The sequence below is a fragment of the Lagenorhynchus albirostris genome, chromosome 18 (assembly GCF_949774975.1).
Source record: "Lagenorhynchus albirostris chromosome 18, mLagAlb1.1, whole genome shotgun sequence".
Classification (NCBI taxonomy): Eukaryota; Metazoa; Chordata; class Mammalia; order Artiodactyla; family Delphinidae; genus Lagenorhynchus; species Lagenorhynchus albirostris.
The window spans coordinates 21,215,159-21,236,127 of NC_083112.1; the positions used below are offsets into that span (position 1 = coordinate 21,215,159).

Genomic DNA, 20,969 nt, shown 5'->3' on the forward strand with positions numbered 1-20,969 from the left:
CTCCAGCTAGGGTCACAGTGACTTCAGGCTTTATCCCCAGGGAACAAATAGCACAAACCAGTGGCTGGCTGTGTTCCCAAATAAGGGCTCTTTGACCTTCTAAGAAGAGAATTCAGAACTGGCAGAGAATCTAAAGATCATATAATCAAACCTTTCATTCCACAGATGAGCGAACTGAGGCGTACAGAGAGGAGATGACGAGGTGACCAGTCCGAAGTCCTACAGGTGGTTAATGTTAAAGTTAGGACTAGAACTTAGACAAGCTGACTTCTGGGGCTGAGGCTCTCTGTACGACCCCAGAGTTCTCCCAAGTTGAGTAATGCACAAAGCCCTTTTAAAAAACTGCAGATCCCCAATGTTGATGTAAATAACTATATTATGTTGCTCAAGTATAAAAAGAAAACTTGACCTAAGCTTTGTATGTTTACATTAAAATGGATTTATAAGTTACATAGCACTAGAAGTATAAAACCAATATTCAAATTAACGAGGTGGATGATACTGTCTTGCTGGAAAACGAAATTGCTGTTGGCGGCACGAAGATGGTGCTGACTGCTACCACTCAGCTGCCTTGGGGTTCACGCGCTTATGTTACGCTCAATCCCCTGACATTCGAATCACCAGGAAGCCTTCACTCAGGCTGTATCCCTAACATCATTTTGCCTTTAATGGGCTTGTACATACCATTTGCATATAGATCAATCCCTGTTCTTCTTTAATAGCTTAATTAAAATAGTCTAAATACACAAATCAGGAGGGTGGTGGGGTGAAGGTGAAATCACGTGGCAATCCTAAGACAATCATGTCGATGATTCAGAAAAAAAATATATATATATATATGTTTAAGTATATGAAATGAAAATACATACTTAAAAAACTGTCCACAGGCTCTGGTTTTAGAAATGCCGCACATTATATCCTGCTACTCTAAAGGCATAGAAAGATAGTCGTGAAACTTCCCTATTACCTTCTGTAAATGTCCCCAGAGCCATAACTTTACTTCTTAAGACTTCATCTATTAATGTCTTAGCATAGGCCTGTGAGGGACTTCTCTGGTGGTCCAGTGGGTAAGACTCCGAGCTCCCAATGCAGGGGGCCTGGGTTCAATCCCTGGTCAGGGAACTAGATCCCGCATGCATGCTGCAACTAAGAAGTCCGCATGCTGCAAGTAAAAGATCCCGCATGCCACAATGAAGACCCCACGTGCCGCAACTAAGACCAGCAAAAATAAACAAATAAATAATAAATATTTTTTAAAAAAAGAAAGAAAGAATAGGCCTGTGGAAAAAATACCCTAAGGGACAAGAGGCAATGATGTTCCAGGTCAGGGATGGAAGGAGAAAGCGGAGGAGATGGAGATCGGGATCCCAAGACCTCCTTCCAGTGCGTACTTCAAGTCTCAACTCAGTCAGTCCCACTCAATTTTAACTCAGGAGGAAGTTGGTGAATATTATTACTATTATCTTTATTTAATGAGTGAAGAACTGAATCCCAGGAAGGTTTGTGACCTGTTCAGGATAATGGTTAGTAAAGGGCAGACATGTCATCGGAACCAGGATTCCTGACAAGACTTTCTCTTTCTCCTTTACACTAATATTATGAAAGAGAGTCACATGAAGATGGACATTTAAACCCATTAGTGCTTTTCTGTAATAGGGCATTTTAGCAAGCATGAGCCCCGAGGGTGAGCATTACACGCTTGAAGGAATGCCTCTAAGAGGAAAAGGCTTGAAGCTTTGATAGGTTCTGTTCTACTGTAAGGCAGGAGTAGTTCAAGCGCCAAAACACTAAATCATAGCATCGATGAGGAGGAAAGATAAAACATCAGGCTTCTCCCATCATGCTCCATTTCACTTCATTGCTTACAATGAAGTCACAAAATGAAATGATTTAAAAGAAAAAAATTCTTATGCCACCTGCATGTCTGCAACTCCCTCCTGAATTTTCAGAGCATGTTAATTTGAAATTGCTGAATTTCTTCATGTCCGATCCTCCAACTTATTACCAGAATCACTTCTCTTGGTGTTGGTTTTTATAGTTTCATCAAGTATTTGAAGATGTTTCCCTTTTCAAATTACTTCCTTGCTTACTTACTGTATCAATTTCTCATTCACACATCAGTGAACTGCATAAATCACTTTAAATCTTGACTAAATAGTACGTTGGGCTCTATTTCATAACAGAAGAATTGCTTCCTTAGATCAGACAAATGGTCCCTCAGCTTAGAATTTAGGATATTTTGAATCAAGGCATATTTTGAAGAAAGGCATAATTACCTGTCAAGATTTCAACCTCAAAAAGCTATGAACTGCATTTTTGCTAGTAAGAAAATGAAAAGAAATGGAATAAAAAGCATTATTACATTACAGTGATAAAAATAAACACTGGCAACATTGGTAAAACATCTTTGGAAACATCATTAGCTTTATAATATTCATTTTTTTACTTCTTTGGGATTCTTTCAAAAATGATAATCTTAAATATATATATATATATATATATATATATATATATATATATTTTGTTTGTTTGTTTTTTTGGGTGGTGGTACGCGGGCCTCTCACTGTTGTGGCCTCTCCCGTTGCGGAGCACAGGCTCCGGACGCGCAGGCTCAGCAGCCATGGCTCACGGGCCCAGCCGCTCCGCGGCATGTGGGATCCTCCCGGACCGGGGCACGAACCCGTGTCCCCTGCATCGGTAGGTGGACTCTCAACCACTGCGCCACCAGGGAAGCCCTTAAATATTTTTTTTAAAAAGCTTCAGACTCTGCAGTTCAGCTTACCCTCCAGAGCTCCCCTCCAGATCAGGTTGAAAGCAGAACTTAACACCACATTCCCGTGCAGCAACTTCTCCATCCCTATCTTGCTTCCTTCCCTCCCTTCCTTCCTTCCTTCCTTCCCACCCTCAATAAATCATGAGTACACACACACACACACACAAAATAAATTAAGTTAAAAAAAATAAAAAAGCTTTATGCAGAAAGCTGTTCATCATAGGCTACTAACAAACATTTGTAAGCAATTTACATACAGAACTATGATAAATTTGTTTGATGGCCTACTAAGACAGTGATCTTAAATTGTTTAAATTTTACTGGTATTTTTGTTTTTATATATTTTTAAATGAGTATGTGTTACTTATAATGATGGCGTATATTAATTATTCCTATATATTTTTATGTTGTTGGCATGTGTATAGCATTAGGGATATCAAAACATAACCAATTACCCATTTATTCATTAGCTCATCCACTTATCAAAATCTTTGGTGTGTACTTACTAGGTGCCATGTGGTGTGCTGGTCTGAGTCTTCAAAACTAAATAAGAACATTTCGTGCCTTCAATCTAGTAAGACAAGCTGACAAATGCTGGAAAGTATATTACGATTTGAGGTGCAGTCCCACTGGAATAAGCATAATTACATATTACAGAAAGCACAGAAGGAAAACATTGAATCCATTCTTGGAAGATCAGGGTAGGTGTCCTAGAGGAAGGGACCTCTAAGCACAGTGTCTGGCATATAGTCAATGCTCAATAAGTGTATTTTGAATGAATTGGCATCTGAAGGAAAATAGGACAAAGAAGGAGAAACCCTTTTAAGCCAGAGGGAAACAGGTGAGCTAAGGCCTAGAAGTGAGAATATACCACATTTTTAGGAAGTCAAAAATTTTACAATATGGCTGGAATTTGGAGTTGCAGGTGGAAAGGTGATGAGACAGGAAGCCAAAGAAGTGAGTAGTGACAAGACCAGGAAACCCCTGGGCGCCATGCTAAGGAGCCTGGCCTCTACACTGAGGAGACTGGGTAGTGAGGACACTGTCAGATTGGCTGCAGAAAGGTCCTTGATAGGATGACGTGTGTATTGACAGGCCAGACCAGAGGTGTGGACATAGAGTGGAGGCTGTTTCAGCATCTAGAAGGCCTGAACTCAGGAGTGTTAATGGAGATGGTGAAAGGAGGATGAACAGAAGAGATATTAAGATAAAATCCACAGGGCTTGAGGTTTACTTGAATTGAAATAAAATGCCCAGAGAGGGGTCAGGGTGTCTGGCAGCAAATGGCAGTGGTGTGGGATAGACAGACAGCATCAAGCATGAGCCGTTCCTAAAGGCATGAGTATGGGCTCAGGCTCCCACGGCAGGTAGTTCTACTGCATTACTGCCTTGCCCTCAAACCACACCTATGGCATCACTGGGATTTCCCTATGGCCAGCTGACAGAGGAAGAAAATACTTAGCCTGGTTTATAGATGGTTCTGAACAATATATAGGTACCAACCAGGAGTGGACTGCTGCAGTATGCCAGCTCCAGTTAGGAGTGTCACTGGAAAATAACTGGGAGGGAAAGAAGATCTGACCACTCAGGCTTCAAACAGTACCTTTGTACTACCCGGGCTGGAAGTCTTGAATCTATGACCATGGTCAAGGTGGTGAGTCTCCATTACCCCCCCAGAGTTACTACATCTACACCCTGCTCTATGCTTTGGGGTGATGGCTCCTTGAATGTGGATTGGATTACTCAGGTCTCTTTACTTTCTATTTTCCAGTTGGATTATTCAGTGAAAATAGCGGCAGGAAATTGGAGAGGGAGAGAGAACAGGGTATTTTTTCATGCTCTCCCTGTTTCTCTGCTGTGTCACTGGCCATAGCTGTGTCCTTCTATGATCCCAGTTCCAGCCCAATGGCCCCTCCTCCACAACTGCAACTTGCACTAGGCTCTGGTGACTTGATTTCCTAGCCTTGCCTCTTAAACAACCAACGTACCAAAGAAGGCACAAGGGAAATGAGAAATTCTTAGAGATAAATGAAAGTGAAACACAACTTTACAACTTAAGCAACTAGAAAAAGAAGAACGAACTAAATCCAAAGCTAGCAGAATGAAGGAAATAATAAAGATTAGAGCAGAGATAGATTAAATAGAGAATGGAGAAAATAAATGAAACCAAAACTTGGTTCTCTGAAAAGATTAACGAAATTCACAAACCTTTAGCTAGATGGACTAAGAAAAGAAACAGAGGACTAAAATTACTAAAATCAAAAATGAAAATAGGGACATTACTACCAATTCTACAGAAATAAAAATGATTATAAGAGACTACTATGAATAATGGTACATCAGCAAATTGGATAATCTAGATGAAATGGACAAATTCCTAGAAACAGAAAACCTACCAAGACTAAGTCAGGAAGAAATAGAAAATCTGAATAGACCTATTACTAGTAAGGAGATTGAATCAGTAATTTAAAAATCTCCTAACAGGACTTCCCTGGTGGTCCAGGCATTAAGAGTCCACCTTCCAATGCAGGGTATGTGGGTTCGATCCCTGGTTGGGGAGCTAAGATCCCACATGCCTCAGGAAAACTAAGCCCGAGTGCCACAACTACTGAGCACATGGGCCACAAGAGAGCCCACACGCTCTGGATCCCGTGCGCCACAACTAGAGAGAAGCCCACGTGCTGCAACGAGGAGCCCAAGCACCACAACGAAGATCCTGCCTGCCGCAACTAAGACCCAACGCAGCCAAAAAAAAAAAAAAAAAGAAATATTAAAAAAAAGGAAATGACTAGAGGGATTAATAAATTTAAAATAACAAGTAAAGAACTTGAGTAGACATTTCTGCATAGAAGATACACAAATGGCCAATAAGAACAGCAAAAGATGCTCAACATCACTAATTATTAGGGAAATGCAAATCAGAACTACAATGCGATACCACCTCACATCCTTTAGGATGGTTACTATCAAATAGCAAACAAGTGTTAGCAAGGATGTAGAGGAAGTGGAACCCTTACGCACCACTGGTGAGAATGTAAACCAGTACAATCGGTGTGGAAAACAGTATGCAGCTCCTCAAAAAATTAAAAATAGAATTACCGTATGACCCAGCAATTCCACTTCTGGGTATATGATCAAAAGGACTGAAAGCAGAGTCTCAAAGAGATATTCATACACTCATATTTACAGCAGCATTATTTACAACAGCTAAAACATGCAAACAGCCCAAGTGTCCACCAACGGATGAATGAATAAGCAAACTGTGGCATAAAGGTATAACAGAATTATTATTCAGTCTTAAATAAAAGGAAATTCTGCAATACGCTAAAACATGGATGAACCCTGAGGACATCCTAGAGACTGAAAGTAGAATGGGAGTTGCCAGGGGCTGGGAGGAGGAGAGAAAACGGGGACTTCTTATTTAATGAATATAGAGTTCAGTCCCACAAGATGAAAAGTTATGGGGATGGACGGTGGTGCACTTAATGTCACAAAACTGTACACTTAAAAATGGTTTAAAAAAAAATGGTTAAAATGGTAAATTTTTAAATGAATATCTTACCACAATTTAAAAAAAATTAATATCAGCCTGAACTGAACACTAGCTGACAGAGATTTTGAGTGTCGTAAGAGAAACTGGGTAAATAAAGCAGTCAGTAGGAAATACTACATGCAGTGATCTCAACCCAATTCTCAGACTCCTTGGTGACCTTAAGATCACATTTATTACATAAGAATCCCAGAAGTAATGAGCAAATCTTAGTAAGTTGCTTCCATTTAACACGGCAAGTATTTTTGGTATTATCTACTCTGCGCAAATTATTATGCTAAAAAGGCACAAAGCAGTGCAGCAAATTAAAAAAGTGATGAAGGAATTCCCTGGCGGTCCAGGTTAGGACTCTGCACTTCCACTGCGGGGGGGCACGGGTTCGATCCCTGGTCGGGGAACTAAGATTCCGCATGCTGCACAGGCCAAAAAAAGAGGTTAAATAGTGATGCGATTCAAGATAAAACAGTTTTTGGATGTTCGTAACCCAGGCATTAACTGTAAGATGCAGACTCCTTTTAAGTCTAGAATCATTGGAACTCTCACACATACATTCAGTGAGTGGACAGAGGTAATAGCTTATATTTAGTCAGCTTCTCTTTCCGTAAAGAATTGTGGGGTGTTTCAGAAATATATTTGCAAGATTATAATTGATGAAGCAAAACCTCTTAAATGAAAATGTAGTTGTCACTCTACCACATGATGCAATGAAAACAAATATAATTTGAAAATCAGTATGTAAGAGGGAGACTAATAATTATATAAAATACTCCAGGAGTTCGGAGGCTCAGTATGTATTCCACATGATACACACCACTCTTCTAGAGGTTTCTCCTCACTGTCCAAAAAAAAAGAAGTTAAAAAACTTTTTAATTATAGAAGTATTAAGTTCATTGAGGAACTAAAGAAGTAGTTAAAAACTGAAATAAACAGCAAAAGTTTCCCATTTAAACTTTCAGCTCAATTTTATGTTTGACATTTAGTATACTTTTAGAAACACAGTATACTTAAAATATAAGTAGAATATTATATATACTGCAACTCTCACTTTCCCCCCAATTCCCTTCACTTAGATGTAACTTGGACATCTATATTCCAAGCTAGTCCTTTTTAAGATTTTGTTTTCAACAGCAGAATATCAGTTTTCAAACCAACCAATACAATTATGCATAAAGAAAATATTAATAATTTTCTATCCTGTGATGGCAAAATCTTGTGTCAATCTGACCCAGCCACAGTGCCCAGTTGTATGGCAAACACAGGTCTAGGTGTTGCCATGAAGGTATTGGTAGCCCTGAATAACATCTACCATCAGCTGACTTGAAGATTACACTCCATAATATGCGTGTGCCTCATTCAATCAGTTAAAGATCTTAGGAGGAAAAAACTGATTTCCCAGAGAAGGAATTCTGACTCAAGACTAAAAGAGAGGGAATTCTCTGGCGGTCCAGCTGTCAGAACTTTCACTACCGTGGCCTGGGTTCGCTCCCTGGTTGCAGGGTGGGGGGGTGGGGAACTAAAAGTCCCACCAGCCATGCGGCACAGCCCAAAAAACAACAAAGACAAACACCTGCCTGAGTTTCCAGTCTGCTGGCCCAACTGCCCTACAGATTTTAGACTTGCCAGCCTCCACAATCACATAAGTCTGTTCCGTAAAATGAATCATGTGTGGGCACACACACTCAGCCCACTGATCTGTCTTTCCCTGGAGAACCCTAATACACAACCTTTATATCCATTTCCTCCTTACATAAGTTTATGCTTTTTTTTCCCTAAGAGATGCGTTCATGATACACCAAGAAGTTTGCATCTCAACTTTTTCCTACGTAATAGCATACCATGGACATCTTCCCAGGTCAGCAGGCTGAGACGTAACTCATTCTTCTCATGAGCCACGTGATAAGCCACTGTATAGATTATTATTTCAGCAAGGGACATATAGACATAGGGAGTTTCCAGTTTTTTGCCCTTGGTTATATGATTTGCATCAAGCTTTCAATAAACAGATTTATCCATGCCTTTGTCTTATATTCCCATGCTTTGCTGCAGGCTGGAGATACTTGTAATCTATCAAAACTTTACCATCAGTTTTTCTCAGCTGTCCATTTAAAATTAAATAGCCTGGGACTTCCCTGGGGGCGCAATGGTTAAGAATCTGCCTGCCAACGCAGGGGACACGGGTTCGATCCCTGGTCCGGGAAGATCCCACATGCCGTGGAGCAACTAAGCCTGTGCACCACAACTACTGAACCTGCGCTCTACAGCCCTCGAGCCACAACTACTGAAGCCCACGCACCAAGAGCCCATGCTCCGCAACAAGAGAAGCCACCACAATGAGAAGCCCACGCACCTCAATGAAGAGTAGCCCCCGCTCGCCGCAACTAGAGAAAGCCCATGCGAAGCAGCAAAGACCCAACGTGGCCAAAAAAAAAAAAAAAAGAAAGAAAAAGTAGCCTGGATTTCACGCCTAATGCTTCTAACAGGTGCCCTGATCCAGTGGGACATGAGTTCTCCAGGCATTTAAGGCTCCCTCTTTTTGCCAATTCTGTTTTTTCAATAGACCACTGTGTTTTAACTCAAATATTAAGACAGGCACCTTGAAAACATTTTCAAATAAAAAAAATAATGAACCAGGTTTGCATTTCATTCACTGGCTGTTTTATACCCACCAGAGGTATCTCTGCCTGGCCCACAGTTAACCAAGGATCCCGGCTCCGCCTCTAGCCAACACCAGATGCTAGAAGAAGGACTGAGGGGGTCCTGAAATTTCAAGGCACTGATGGCGTACCGCTGGTGTTCTGAATCTCCAAGGTGCCTTGCCCAGCAAGCCCACGAACCGAATTCACTGGCCTCTACTGAGGTGCAGAGTGTTTCATAGACTGGGAGGCCACACAGGTCTCTAGGCAATTATAGTAAGATGATCCCAACAACTTCTCTAAGCAGAGAGAAATGTCTGTGGCCACTTTCACGAATGCTATTTCTACTCCAGCCTCCTGGACGCTTTGCCGCTTATCTCTGTTTAAACGTTTCTATTCATCTGAAATAACCACGGAGCATTTTTTACTATTATATATTACTCCAGTTTATTAAATACTGAAACCAGCTTATGCCACATATTCCAACAACATTTATATAAAGAGCTCAAAATATAAAGGCTTATGAAAACTTTTATAGCCTTTATATAATATACACTATTTCTAGTACATGAATAAATACGGAGAAAAGAAGCCATTTTTTATATAACAATCCGCCAACACTTAGCATCAATGATTACACAAACCCACAAGCAAACAAAAAAATCCACTTTCGTCATTTTGGTTTTCAAAGCTAAAAATCCCTTTGCCACATGTAGCAATACCCAAGGGGATGGATGACTTGTAGTCACGGCCCTGGAAACAAGGGGACCAAGTCTCCCAGTTCTTCAAGTTTCTTTCTTGGTTAGAAGTTTCAACAACTGCATTACTCTTTCAAGAAGCAGAAAAAATATCAAAACAAGTTAAGACTCTGTTCTATAAGGTATTTAATAAACCTGCACTGAAGAAATACTATATTTTCGTCTTAAATACATGCTTACTAGGCTTCCCTGGTGGTGCAGTGGTTAAGAATCTGCCTGCCAATGCAGGGGACACGGGTTCGAGCCCTGGTCCGGGAAGATCCCACATGCCGCGGAGCAACTAAGCCCGTGCGCCACAACTACTGAGCCTGAGCTCTAGAGCCCGCAAGCCACAACTACTGAGCCCGCGTGCCACAACTATTGAAGCCCGCGCACCTAGAGCCCGTGCTCCACAACAAGAGAAGCTGCCGCAATGAAAAGCCCGAGCACCGCAATGAACAGTAGGCCCCGCTTACCACAACTAGAGAAAGCCCGCGCGCAGCAACGAAGACTCAACACAGCCAAAACTAAATAAATAAAATTAATAAATTTATAAAAAAAACCAAACACACACTTACCTTTTACAGTGAGGTTTGGCTTTCCTTTCATCCTGGTATGAACATGTACACTTTTGAATAAAGTGATATAATCAATATTGCATGATATTCAATCTTTACATTGTCTTCAAAATGAACTTGCTTCTACTGTTTTAGGAATTATATGTACACTTAACATGTTTTCTACGTTAAAAAAAAAAAAAAAGAGTGGCTCATAAAAAGTCATCCTTTAAACTCAAGGAACTCAAAAGTGAAAAAGGCTTTCTATAGAAAGCCCTTACCATATCAATGGAATGTTTTAGTAAGAAGAAGAATAATCTGCTCTCTGAAGATATGGTTCAGTACGAGGGGCGAGGCCTGAACGGGCTCAGCTCTCCAGAGTCACGTCCAGAACTGGTCAGGGAGAACTGGGCTTCCATCTGAGCCTTGAAGCAATCAACACCTACCTGCCCTTCTGACCTCCTCCTTTCTTGACTTAGCTCTTACTTTTGGAACTAAAATTCTGCTTCATAAAATCTTTTTCAAAGAAGGCAAGGTCAAGGTGACTGGGAGCAAAACCGCCCAATCCCCAAGAAAAACATGCGTGCCTTCCATTCTGCTTCAAGGGAGGAAGCAGCCCAGGGGCTGGACCCACTGGGAACCTGCATATACTGCAGAGGTGTCTGTCCTGGAGGCCACAGGGAGTATGTATTTAATGTTACTCTCAAAGAGTGGAACCGAAGGTACCCAAGTAAATATTCAATATCGTCCCTTTCCTGGGGCTGTCTTCTAGAAGGGTAAAGATCGTGGGGCTCTGAGAATCACTTTTTATTTTGAAAAGAATAAGATGAAGCTGAAAAAGAAGAATGATATCCTGTCTTTAGAAGAAGGAAGACATTATATACCTCTTATCAGACTCCAGATAAACAGGCACACACACAAAAAATCACCTTTCGAATTTCAAGCAAGTATTTTCATTCCAAACTGATTAGGAAGTCCAAGACAGGAAGTATTTTGACAAATGTGACCAGAACTAAAGTAAAACCCGGGAAATCTGGAAAAAAATCAACTCTTTGATTCACTTGCAACATTTTGCTACAGAAAACGTAGTAAAACCTTAACCTCTTTCTTGCACAAGGCTTTTAACAAACGATCTCACTCAGGAGAAGCCCATGATAAAATGACTCTCTTCCATACACACGGACCATTTATTCTGGGATGATGGCTGTATGACAGCATGATGTAAACACACTAATCCTACAAGTCAAGTAGTAGCAGCTACTATCTTCTTCACCTGACCCTCAATATCAATAGATGTTATTATCCCCATTTTACAGATTGGGAAATAGAAACTTTGCTAAAATCACAGAGCAAATTACAAACATTACTTAAGACAGAACCCAAGTAGATTAATAACACCTCCCACCAGCACAGACTTTGCCACCTTCCAAGCCAACCTATCACACCATCATGAGTTTAGATATTAATGCTTTGTAACAATTCCTCACAAAGGTCAAGTGGTCAAAGGCTTAAAAATCACTTATTATAAGTGAAAGGTCCTGCCAAAATTGGAAATTAGAAAGCAGTGCAATATTCCAGGGATCTATATCCTGCACTGTTTATACCTGGGGTATACCAGGCCTCCATGTGTGAATTTCTTCAGCAGACACGAAGCCAAAGCCCCCCCAGAAGTTCAGGAACAATAACACCCTCTTGGAGGCTCTATTCATTCCATGGTTCCGAAGAGCTTCTTTCGAACAGTCTGGGAGTCTCAGCTATGAGCTGAGATGCATCAGGAGTTATTCTCCCCTGAGGGAATCAGTCCACAGTTCCTGATCTTCATGCAAGTTTTCTTTAGCAAGAAACGTGCATTTCATGTTATCTTTGATGTCGAAGGGCACTTGAATGGTAAGGACTAGTGTCTGGATGTTACAGTCTATGCCATTAAACATCTGGTGCAGAGCGTCCAATGCCAGGACACAGCAATCCGAGCTAACCCAGTCTTCACCTGTTGCTCACACCTCAGAATCTGTGGCGGGCCAAGCAGTGAGAAGCAGTGGGAAAGACAGGAAGCTTCGCTATTTCAGACGTGAGCATTTTCAGCGGGATGTCTCATGCAGTCTTGACTTGTCACAAATCCAATTTCTTCAACTGCTCATATGTCACAAAGAACTGCAGGTATTAGTTAAGGCTGACATTTTATGCCATCTTAACCCTAACGCATCAAAACAGACCCACGAATAGCACACCTCCTAACAAATATTTCTGGGCAGACCACATGCCATGGACATGATTAAACATGAGGGGCTCCACCCTCAACCACCCCAAGAGACCTCCCCATTAACCTTCCCAAGATCAGCTTGGAAGAGACAGACCACAACGGAGACACATAAATCCCCTGCATCAGCTCCAAAAGCTTCTAAGATTACATCCACACTGCTAGCTTTTCTGACTTTTAGGAAGACTTCACAGAACAGTAAATTCTGTGAGAAAGAGAAAGAGCAACCTCGGGGAGTTCTCCTCTAGGGCTGCCGGTAGGCAAGCTTGCCTGGGAGGGAGGCGCAGATAAACAAGGATGGTGCAAACTGACATCCCCTGCTTTATAATTCTGTCCTTTCATTTCTAGTGAACTGTCTCTTCCTTCCTGCCTCCCACTTTGGCATAGAGGGAAAAGTGCTAGTCAGCCAAGTAATTCTGGGGCTGATTCCTGTCTGTCCTTAGGCGCTCTCTGAAATAAGCATTCTAGAACACGGCTGCCAAGCCACATCCTTCCCAAGGGTGGCTAGGGACTGAAAAAATAAACAAGTAAATAAATCCTTGTCTCTCCTCTCTCGGAAATCATAAACACTCTCAGCTCCTAGAGCAGAGTCTAAAGAAGAGTTTTTATTGCTACCATTGCCTTTCAATATCACCACCATTAAGCCACGTTTCACAGTGCCTAGCAGAGACTTTATACCTCCTGAAAAAGAAACTGAATAGTTATTTCTTGAATCAGAGGAACAGAATAAGAACCTACTTCTAAATTCTAATTAATAACATGACAGTTTATATAAACAACATTCTTCAGCTGTATCTTTTTTCAGATCTACTCCAACAGAAAAGGATACAATAATATTCCAAGGACCAAGTCTCAACCAATTTGGCCAAAACCCTTTATATAGAGCAAAAAACCCTTCATTCTTCCATGTCTGTTATAAGGGAGGGGGGAAAAAAAGTTAACGTCCAACTTTCCAATTATGTCAAATATGCATTAATAATTAGTAGCCAGACTGAACTGATACCTTTTTCTTAAAAACAAAATTCTATTTGGAAGGACTATCTAAGAAATCATTGCCCACTGCCTCTCTTCTTTCTTTAAAGGTTTCTGCATAGGTGAAGACGAACGCTCTGTACCAAACTATCCCACACCCAAAGCAAACAGCAGTTGGATGAATAAGAAATGAGATTTAATTCCAACTAGAGTCTTCTGCCTCCTTACCATGTGGGCTTACAGCAGGTCAGAAATAAAAAAAGGAGGCAATGGCAGTAAAGATATAATTCAGAGTACCACTATTTCATGTTGTTGGATAGATAACATTAAGTGTCTTTGCTTCATTAAAGCAATATTTGAAGTCTAGGGATGCGCCAGCATCACGCCGGTAAACAGCAACCACAAACGTGGTCCCTCATCTTTGGCTGCCGGCAACCCAGCAGGGGAGACAGTCACAAACTTTCATCTACGCAGGAACAGTAGGCCCAATTATTTAAACTGAGAATTAAGGTAAGATTCATGTGTTCCTTTGAGAGATGTCTGAATGAAGGATGTTCATTCCAGTTTGACTCAACAGGAAGGTGATACATTCTGGAAGGAGACACAGTTCTACTACAATCACAGGAAATATGACTATTTTCTCACGCTTCACAGCAGAGCAGAGATATAAGAAAAATGAACTTTCATTTCTAAATATTCATTTAGATTTTGTATTTAAAACATTAGCCCCTGTGTGGCAAAAACTCTGTACCATCTCAAGACTTTAGAGCATCACTCATCTTAGTTATTTTAGCCCTCAAAATTCAGAAACTCCGTTGGTTAAATAAATATAAATACAAATATATATTTGGGGGCCTGTTTCACGGATTGAAGCAATCCACTAGAATGTTGAAGACTAACTTAAATAAAGGTGCTTACTTCACCAGTGTCCCTTATTATTATACTAACAAGGTTTTATTATTATGTCTATACTTATTATTATAAATGTATATGATGTTTCTACCCAACATTATTCCAGGCACTGTGCTATTTTATAGGTATGATCTCAATGATTTTTATAATAATCCTGTGATGTAGGTGCTATTATTTATTGTCCCATTTCACTTGTGAGGAAACCGAGGTGTAGAGTCTGTACCTTGACCAAAGTCACACGATTACAAATGACAGAATCACAGGTTCGTCAGGCTCTAAACCCTTGTGTTTTTAAATCCTGAAAAGAAACTCTTCAGAAGGCAACGTGGAAGCCAATGAGCCACGAAAGGCATTCACAACAGCGTACAGATGGACATCCCCGCTCACCTGTAACAAGCAATCCAGGGAACCTGTGTAGCCAGGGCATCTGCCATCTCGAAGGACTCTCTGATTCATCATACGTGTTCTCACCACATCAACAGGGTTTGAGGCCAGGGCCCCCGCCAGCCCACAGGTGAAGCTTGAGCTATAAAGAAGAGACCGTTTGAAAAATAAAAAGTTTAATACCCCTGAGCTGCAGCCCCTCCTATCAAGGGCAGGAAACAGCCTCCTCCCAAACGAGGTTAAAGTAACAGGTAACAAGATGGAATATATGAGAATGAGGCCCTTATCTAAAGAGCTGCACAGACTTCTTAAACACCAGCATTGTTTATACTGGCTTATAAATTCCAGCCTCGGCTAAGAATACTTTTGAGGTTCTGGAATGTCAACGAATCATAGAAACAGGAAGGAATGTCCTCCAAGGACGATCTATTGCATCTGTCTAGTCACCTACAAATAGGCATCAGAGTAATTTTAGCCATCTCATAACTACATTGCTCTTAGAGATCAGAGAAAAAATTTCCTCACTGTAATGTGATGCCCACCAGGGCCCTGGGTTCTACTAAACTTTCAGTCACAAGACTACCATAGACCAGCCCTGGTATCAACTAACACAGAGTAGGGTTTCACAACTTCAGCACTACTAACATTTTGGAACAGAGAACTCTTTGTTGTGGATGTCTGTCCTGTGCACTGTAAGATGTTTAGCAGCTCGCTGGCCTCCACCCAGTAGATGTCATTAGCACATAAGAATCAGAACAGTCTCCGAAACGGCCAAATGTCATAGAAACAGAGAGTCAAAAAGTGGTTGCCAGAGCTTGGGGTTGGGAAGAAGTTGGTAAAAGCGTACAAAAATGTCAGTTATGAGATGAATAAGGTCTGAGGATCTAATGTATAACACGGTGATTATGGTTGACAACACAGTATTATATATAATTTAATTTTGCTACGAGAGTAGAATTTAAATGTTTTCACACAGACATAAAATGATGGATGTGTTAATTAACTCGATGAGGGTAATCATTTCATAATGCATACGTGTATCTAACCATATTGTGCACTTTAAGTATCTTACAATTCTACTTGCCAATTATACCTCAATAAAGCAGAAAAATAAAAAAATATAAAAATAAAAAGCAAGCAAGAGAATGCCAAGCATGATCGCAGCTGTATAATAAAGCACATGTAATATACTTTTGTAGACATATTTGCATATGCATAGAAAACACCTGAAGGAACATAATCAAACAGTTAACAATGGCTACCTACGTAAAGGGGTAAGGACATACTTTTTCCTGGTTTACTTCCGTATCATAATTTTTCAAATATGAGAATATAATACTTTTATAATAAACTTTCTTTAAAATGTCTATAAATTTGCAGCAAAGTTCTACCCTAAGCTCATGCATACCTCAAATATTAATTTTTTAAAAATCCATAAACATACAGGAAATGGGTATACACAGTGTCTCCCATCAAGCCCGAGAGAATAAGATGCTTCTTGGTGAGGTCGTAGACCGGCAGCTCCACACCAACAACAATAGCGGCCCTCTGAGCAGTAAGGGACACGCCCTGGGTAAAAATATCAATAATAACAAGTCAGATATGTCTCCCCTACAAACTATGGCCAATTTTTACATTTTCCTGCTGGTAGGTAGAAATGTAGAGTGAAAGAGTAGAAAAATGCAGACGGTAAGAAGTCAGAAGCCCCAAAGTCTAATTCTGATTCTGGCACTAACTGTACGACCTTGACCAGGACGAGTCACCTCTCAGAGCTTCCGGTTTCCTTGTATGTATGGAGAGGATCGGACTGGATGACCTTTAGGGTCTAATCTATGAGATGACAGTCCCTAGAATACTAGGAAACAGCATTCCATACCAGCGCTTGCCTAACAGTCTTCACTTAAGAGCCATGAAACCATACAGATCAAAAAATCCAATGTAACTATAACCTCTTCTCCATAAGAACTTAGGGGGGGAAAAAGCAAACAAATCAAGTATTCAACCCTCACAGAATTTCTTATATATGAATTTTTCGAAAGGTACTTTAAAATCACGACATACTCCTTATGTAAAATCATGACATTTTCACTTTTACAGATTAAGAAAATTAAGGAAGAAGATCTCTTCAAGGGCAGATGTCATTCTTCTTCCTTTACTCCATTATACCATTTGGATTAAATAAAATAATAAAAATAGGAAAAATAACTTTTTTTAAAAATGGGAAGAACTAAGTCAGTTGGGTCTGTTTTTGAAGCTTACCTTCCAAAGTCCTCTTGTTCCCTCTTGCTGGTAAATGTGAATGAAGTTGCCTATCATTCCTCCTTGAAGGGAGCTATTTTGTGCTTGCATCCGAATCTAGAAATTAAAGACTAACGTGAGAAAGAAACTAGCATGTTTCTCCACAAATGCAGACTTAAAAAAAAAAAAAAATTCAATTTGTTGTTTAGTGATCATTAAAAGAAAAAAAACTGTAATATAACTATTACTACAATGCTAGTTTAAATTTATCAGGATTGGTTCTTAGGCACTTTAGAATCAACAAAAAGCATCTAGTAGAGTCCAGTCTTGCATGCAGTAGCTCGTTAAGTGTCAAAAAGAAATTTTTTTTAAATAGTCTTTTAAAAAGGAAAGAAAATGGCATATCTCCCTCTAGGTTACTAAGTAGGAAAGAGAGAATATCATGGTTAATTCTAAAGATTTAACATAATTTATGAGTATCCAGTGTACCTGGCAGCACTAAGCATTGGTAAGCACATTTCTTAAATTAGTTACTCCAAGCCCTATTATTTCCAACCAGCCAAACCCTAAGGTACACAGACGTGCTGGTCAAAGGATGGCTGTGTGATGTCCCTCACACTCTGTTACATGGGAACTTACAAGTGAACTTCACAACTGCCATGGAATTCACATGACCAATATTCCAACATAAAAATAATGTTTGATGTAGCTCTGCATTTTTAAGAATAAAAAGGGACTTCTCACTAAAAAACTGGTACCTTATTTTGGTTTAGGGAGCACATGCATTACCCTCTAATTCTACAGAGAACTGTTACTGCCAGGCTAACGTGAGAAAACAAAATGCAGGAACCGCCTTTCCACAGCCCTGATACAGCTTTAAGAGGTTAACAGGAGTGCGGATATTCTTCTCTAGCAATTCTACCCCAGCACAGGGTAAACTCAGGGCAAAAGGGCCTGGTCCTTCTATTCACACCGCGTGTAACTGTAGTGCACCCAACACCCTGCTGCATGCAATGTTGATGTTGTCAGAATCTCCTGTTAGACTGAAAGCTGAAGGCGGGGTCCTTGCCTGACTCACTTTTGGATTCTAAGCATATAGCACACCAACTGGTGCAAGGCAGAAGCACAGTGAATGCTGCTTAAATAATGGGGGAAAGAAAAAGAATGAGGGAAGGAAAGGAATATCTTCAGAGGGTGTGACCAATAACTCACACCTGATTTTGATTTTCTTTAATTAGTTAGTCCCTTGCCTTATTACAAAAAGGATTTAAGGAGGCTGTATCCCTGGTATTGTTGATAAGGTCATCTAATGCGTTATGTCTAATTGTAGTTATGTAAATATTTTCATTACTATTTCCTGAAATCAAATTAGTGGAAAACGTAACGCCTTCAGAAACGGTCACCAACAAGCTGCCTAGACTGCTGTAAAGCTTGCAGTCCATCTATTTTATTTTAGTTTTTATTTTTTGGCTGCGTCGTGTGGCTTTCGAGATCTTAGTTCCCGGACCAGGGACTGAACCCGCACCCTCAGCAGTGAAAGCGCCAAGTCCTAACCACTGGACCAACGGGAAATTCCCAACAGCCCATCTATTTTAATGAATCAATAAAAACAAGGGAGATTTTCAATGAAAAATGAAATTCAAATGCATCTAAGCCTAATTTTCTTTTTTCTGGTTAATCACCAAAACCTCCAAAGTCTCCAAAAATGGGTCCTACTTGTGAGCTTATCTGTATCACTGGGAAATCCACCTAGTGCATGTTTCTGAGTCTTCACGGCACTAAAACTGTAAAGATTCACACATACACAGTATATGTTACATTCACAGATTTTCATTATCTGTATGTTGATTACAATAAGAAAATGCAGCGTGTGCCTGTAAGACATAGATAGCACTGCTTACTTTCAAAACATCAGTTGGATTAGCAATGGTTGAGGATATGACTCCAGAGAGAATTCCACAGACCACATTTATCAGAAGGGTTTCATCTGCAAACAAAGACATATTATTTGATTCTTCATATGTACAGGACTCTTCATATGAGTAACTCATGTATAGGTGTAATTCACTTACACATCACTTGTTCATTTAAGAGACGAAAGAAATACATGCTTAATGAATCAAGTAATTTTCAAAGGATTAGGGATTTTGATGGCTGAAGGGATTTTGCTCAGCAAAATTTCTTGACACCTAAAAAGGAATGTGAACTATCACGCAAGAGTAACCATGGGAATCATCATGGAAGTGAACCATAATTCACATTTGTGTGTAAGTACAGACCACTGTAATTAAGACGAGGTCGTACACCAACTGGTAGGAGAATAAAAGATACCCTCCTATGAGATAAGGTGGAGATAAAATTTTAAAGCACATCATACATATTTAATTTGAAATGTACTGAAGCACTTTTCAAACATCTTTGCTCCTGGCTCACTGCGCTCATAGAACAGTGACTAGTGCTTATCTCTTTGTAAAAAAGACAGAAACTTCTAGGGATTAAAGCAAAGTCGAATAATCAACCAGCAAGAGAACATCAGAACTCAGAGCTCTTAATACTAAGAAAATGTAGTCACTGCTTTCCTGAAAAATAGGTGATAATTCCTATGATTGTAGAGAATTTTAAGTGGGCTAGAACTACAACAACATACCCTCTAGTCTGGACATTGTGGAAACAAGGACAACTCATTAAGACGTTTGTAAGATAGCTCTGTTGCCCCCCTAAATTCAGCTGATATCCAACTTGCTTATTTATATAAGCAAGTATAATTCATTTAGATTTTACACCCAACCCAAAGTTCTCCTCCACAGTAGTAAAGACACAAATAAGAAAATCGATCCCAAACCACTTGAACAAAAAGACAAACAACCCACCTCCTGTCCGTAAGTGGAAAGAGAATTCCCCACTCACCTTCCGGGCGCTCGACAAATAACCGCTTCAAGCTCTGGTAGGCGCCTATCTTGATGGTGCCATAGGAAGCCTGGCGCAACATCGCAGGAGCAATCCTGCCAAACCAATGGGCAAAGGGACAAAAAAAATCTAAAAAACCACTTAAAATCCTCTAGAAGACACACATAAGAGACGTAATCACGTATCTGCCTTCCACAATCAAACTACACTAAGACAGATTTCTTAAGAGTTTAAAATCCAGCAAAAATATAGGTGGAGGACTCCCCTGGTGGTCCAGCGGTAAAGAATCCGCCTTACAATGCAGGGGACGTGGGTTCGATCCCTGGTCAGGGAACTAAGATCCCACAGGCTGTGGGGCAACTAAGCTCACGCACCTCAACTAGAGCACTAGTGCCACAACTACTGAGCTCTCGCACCTCAACTAGAGCCCGTGTGCTGCAAACTACAGAGCTCACGTGCCCTGGAGCCTGCACGCTGCAACTAGAGAGAAGCCCGTGCGCCACAACAAAAGATCCAGCGTGCCTCAACGAAGATCCTGCATGCTGCAACTAAGACCCGACGCAGCCAAAAATAAACAAACTAAATAATAAATAGGGACTTCCCTGGTGGCGCAGTGGTTGAGAGTCCGCCTGCCGATGCAGGGGACGCGGGTTCGTGCCCCGGTCCGGGAAGATCCCACATGCCGCGGAGCGGCTGGGCCCGTGAGCCGTGACCGCTAAGCCTACGCGTCCGGAGCCTGGAGAGGCCACAACAGTGAGACGCCCGCGTACCGCAAAAAAAAAAAAGAAGCCACCACGATGAGAAGCCCACACACTGCAATGAAGAGTAGCCCCAGCTTGCTGCAACTAGAGAAACCCCGCGCACAGCAACAAAGACCCAACACAGCCAAAAATAAATAAAAATTAAATTAAAAAAAATAAGTAATTAATTTTAAAATATTTTAAGAAAAAAGTTAAAAAAAATTTTTTTATAAAGGTGGGTTCTGGGACTTCCCTGGTGGCGCAGTGGATGGGAGTCGGCCTGCCAATGCAGGTGACACGGGTTCGATT

At 40.7% G+C, this 20,969-nt stretch overlaps 1 protein-coding gene across 7 annotated transcripts in view; it reads right to left on the reverse strand.

Moving 5' to 3' along the window:
• SLC25A30 (solute carrier family 25 member 30) overlaps nt 1-20,969 on the reverse strand; it is a 42,794-nt gene that overhangs the window by 6,237 nt on the left and 15,588 nt on the right. For 2 of the 7 annotated variants that reach the window (XM_060129437.1, XM_060129438.1), the window contains exons 4-10: nt 19,921-20,015; nt 18,915-19,000; nt 17,035-17,130; nt 16,220-16,344; nt 14,779-14,917; nt 13,337-13,417; nt 11,043-12,401 (exon numbers count right to left, since the gene is read on the reverse strand). In XM_060129437.1, the coding sequence (XP_059985420.1) occupies nt 12,360-12,401; nt 13,337-13,417; nt 14,779-14,917; nt 16,220-16,344; nt 17,035-17,130; nt 18,915-19,000; nt 19,921-20,015 (664 nt within the window). In that variant the 3' untranslated portion in view covers nt 11,043-12,359. Of the gene's footprint in view, nt 1-2,276; nt 2,320-9,378; nt 9,789-10,267; nt 10,304-11,042; nt 12,402-13,336; nt 13,418-14,778; nt 14,918-16,219; nt 16,345-17,034; nt 17,131-18,914; nt 19,001-19,920; nt 20,072-20,101; nt 20,507-20,969 lie in introns of those variants that run through there. The other 5 variants (XM_060129443.1, XM_060129439.1, XM_060129441.1 and 2 more) reach the window with 5 other exon arrangements.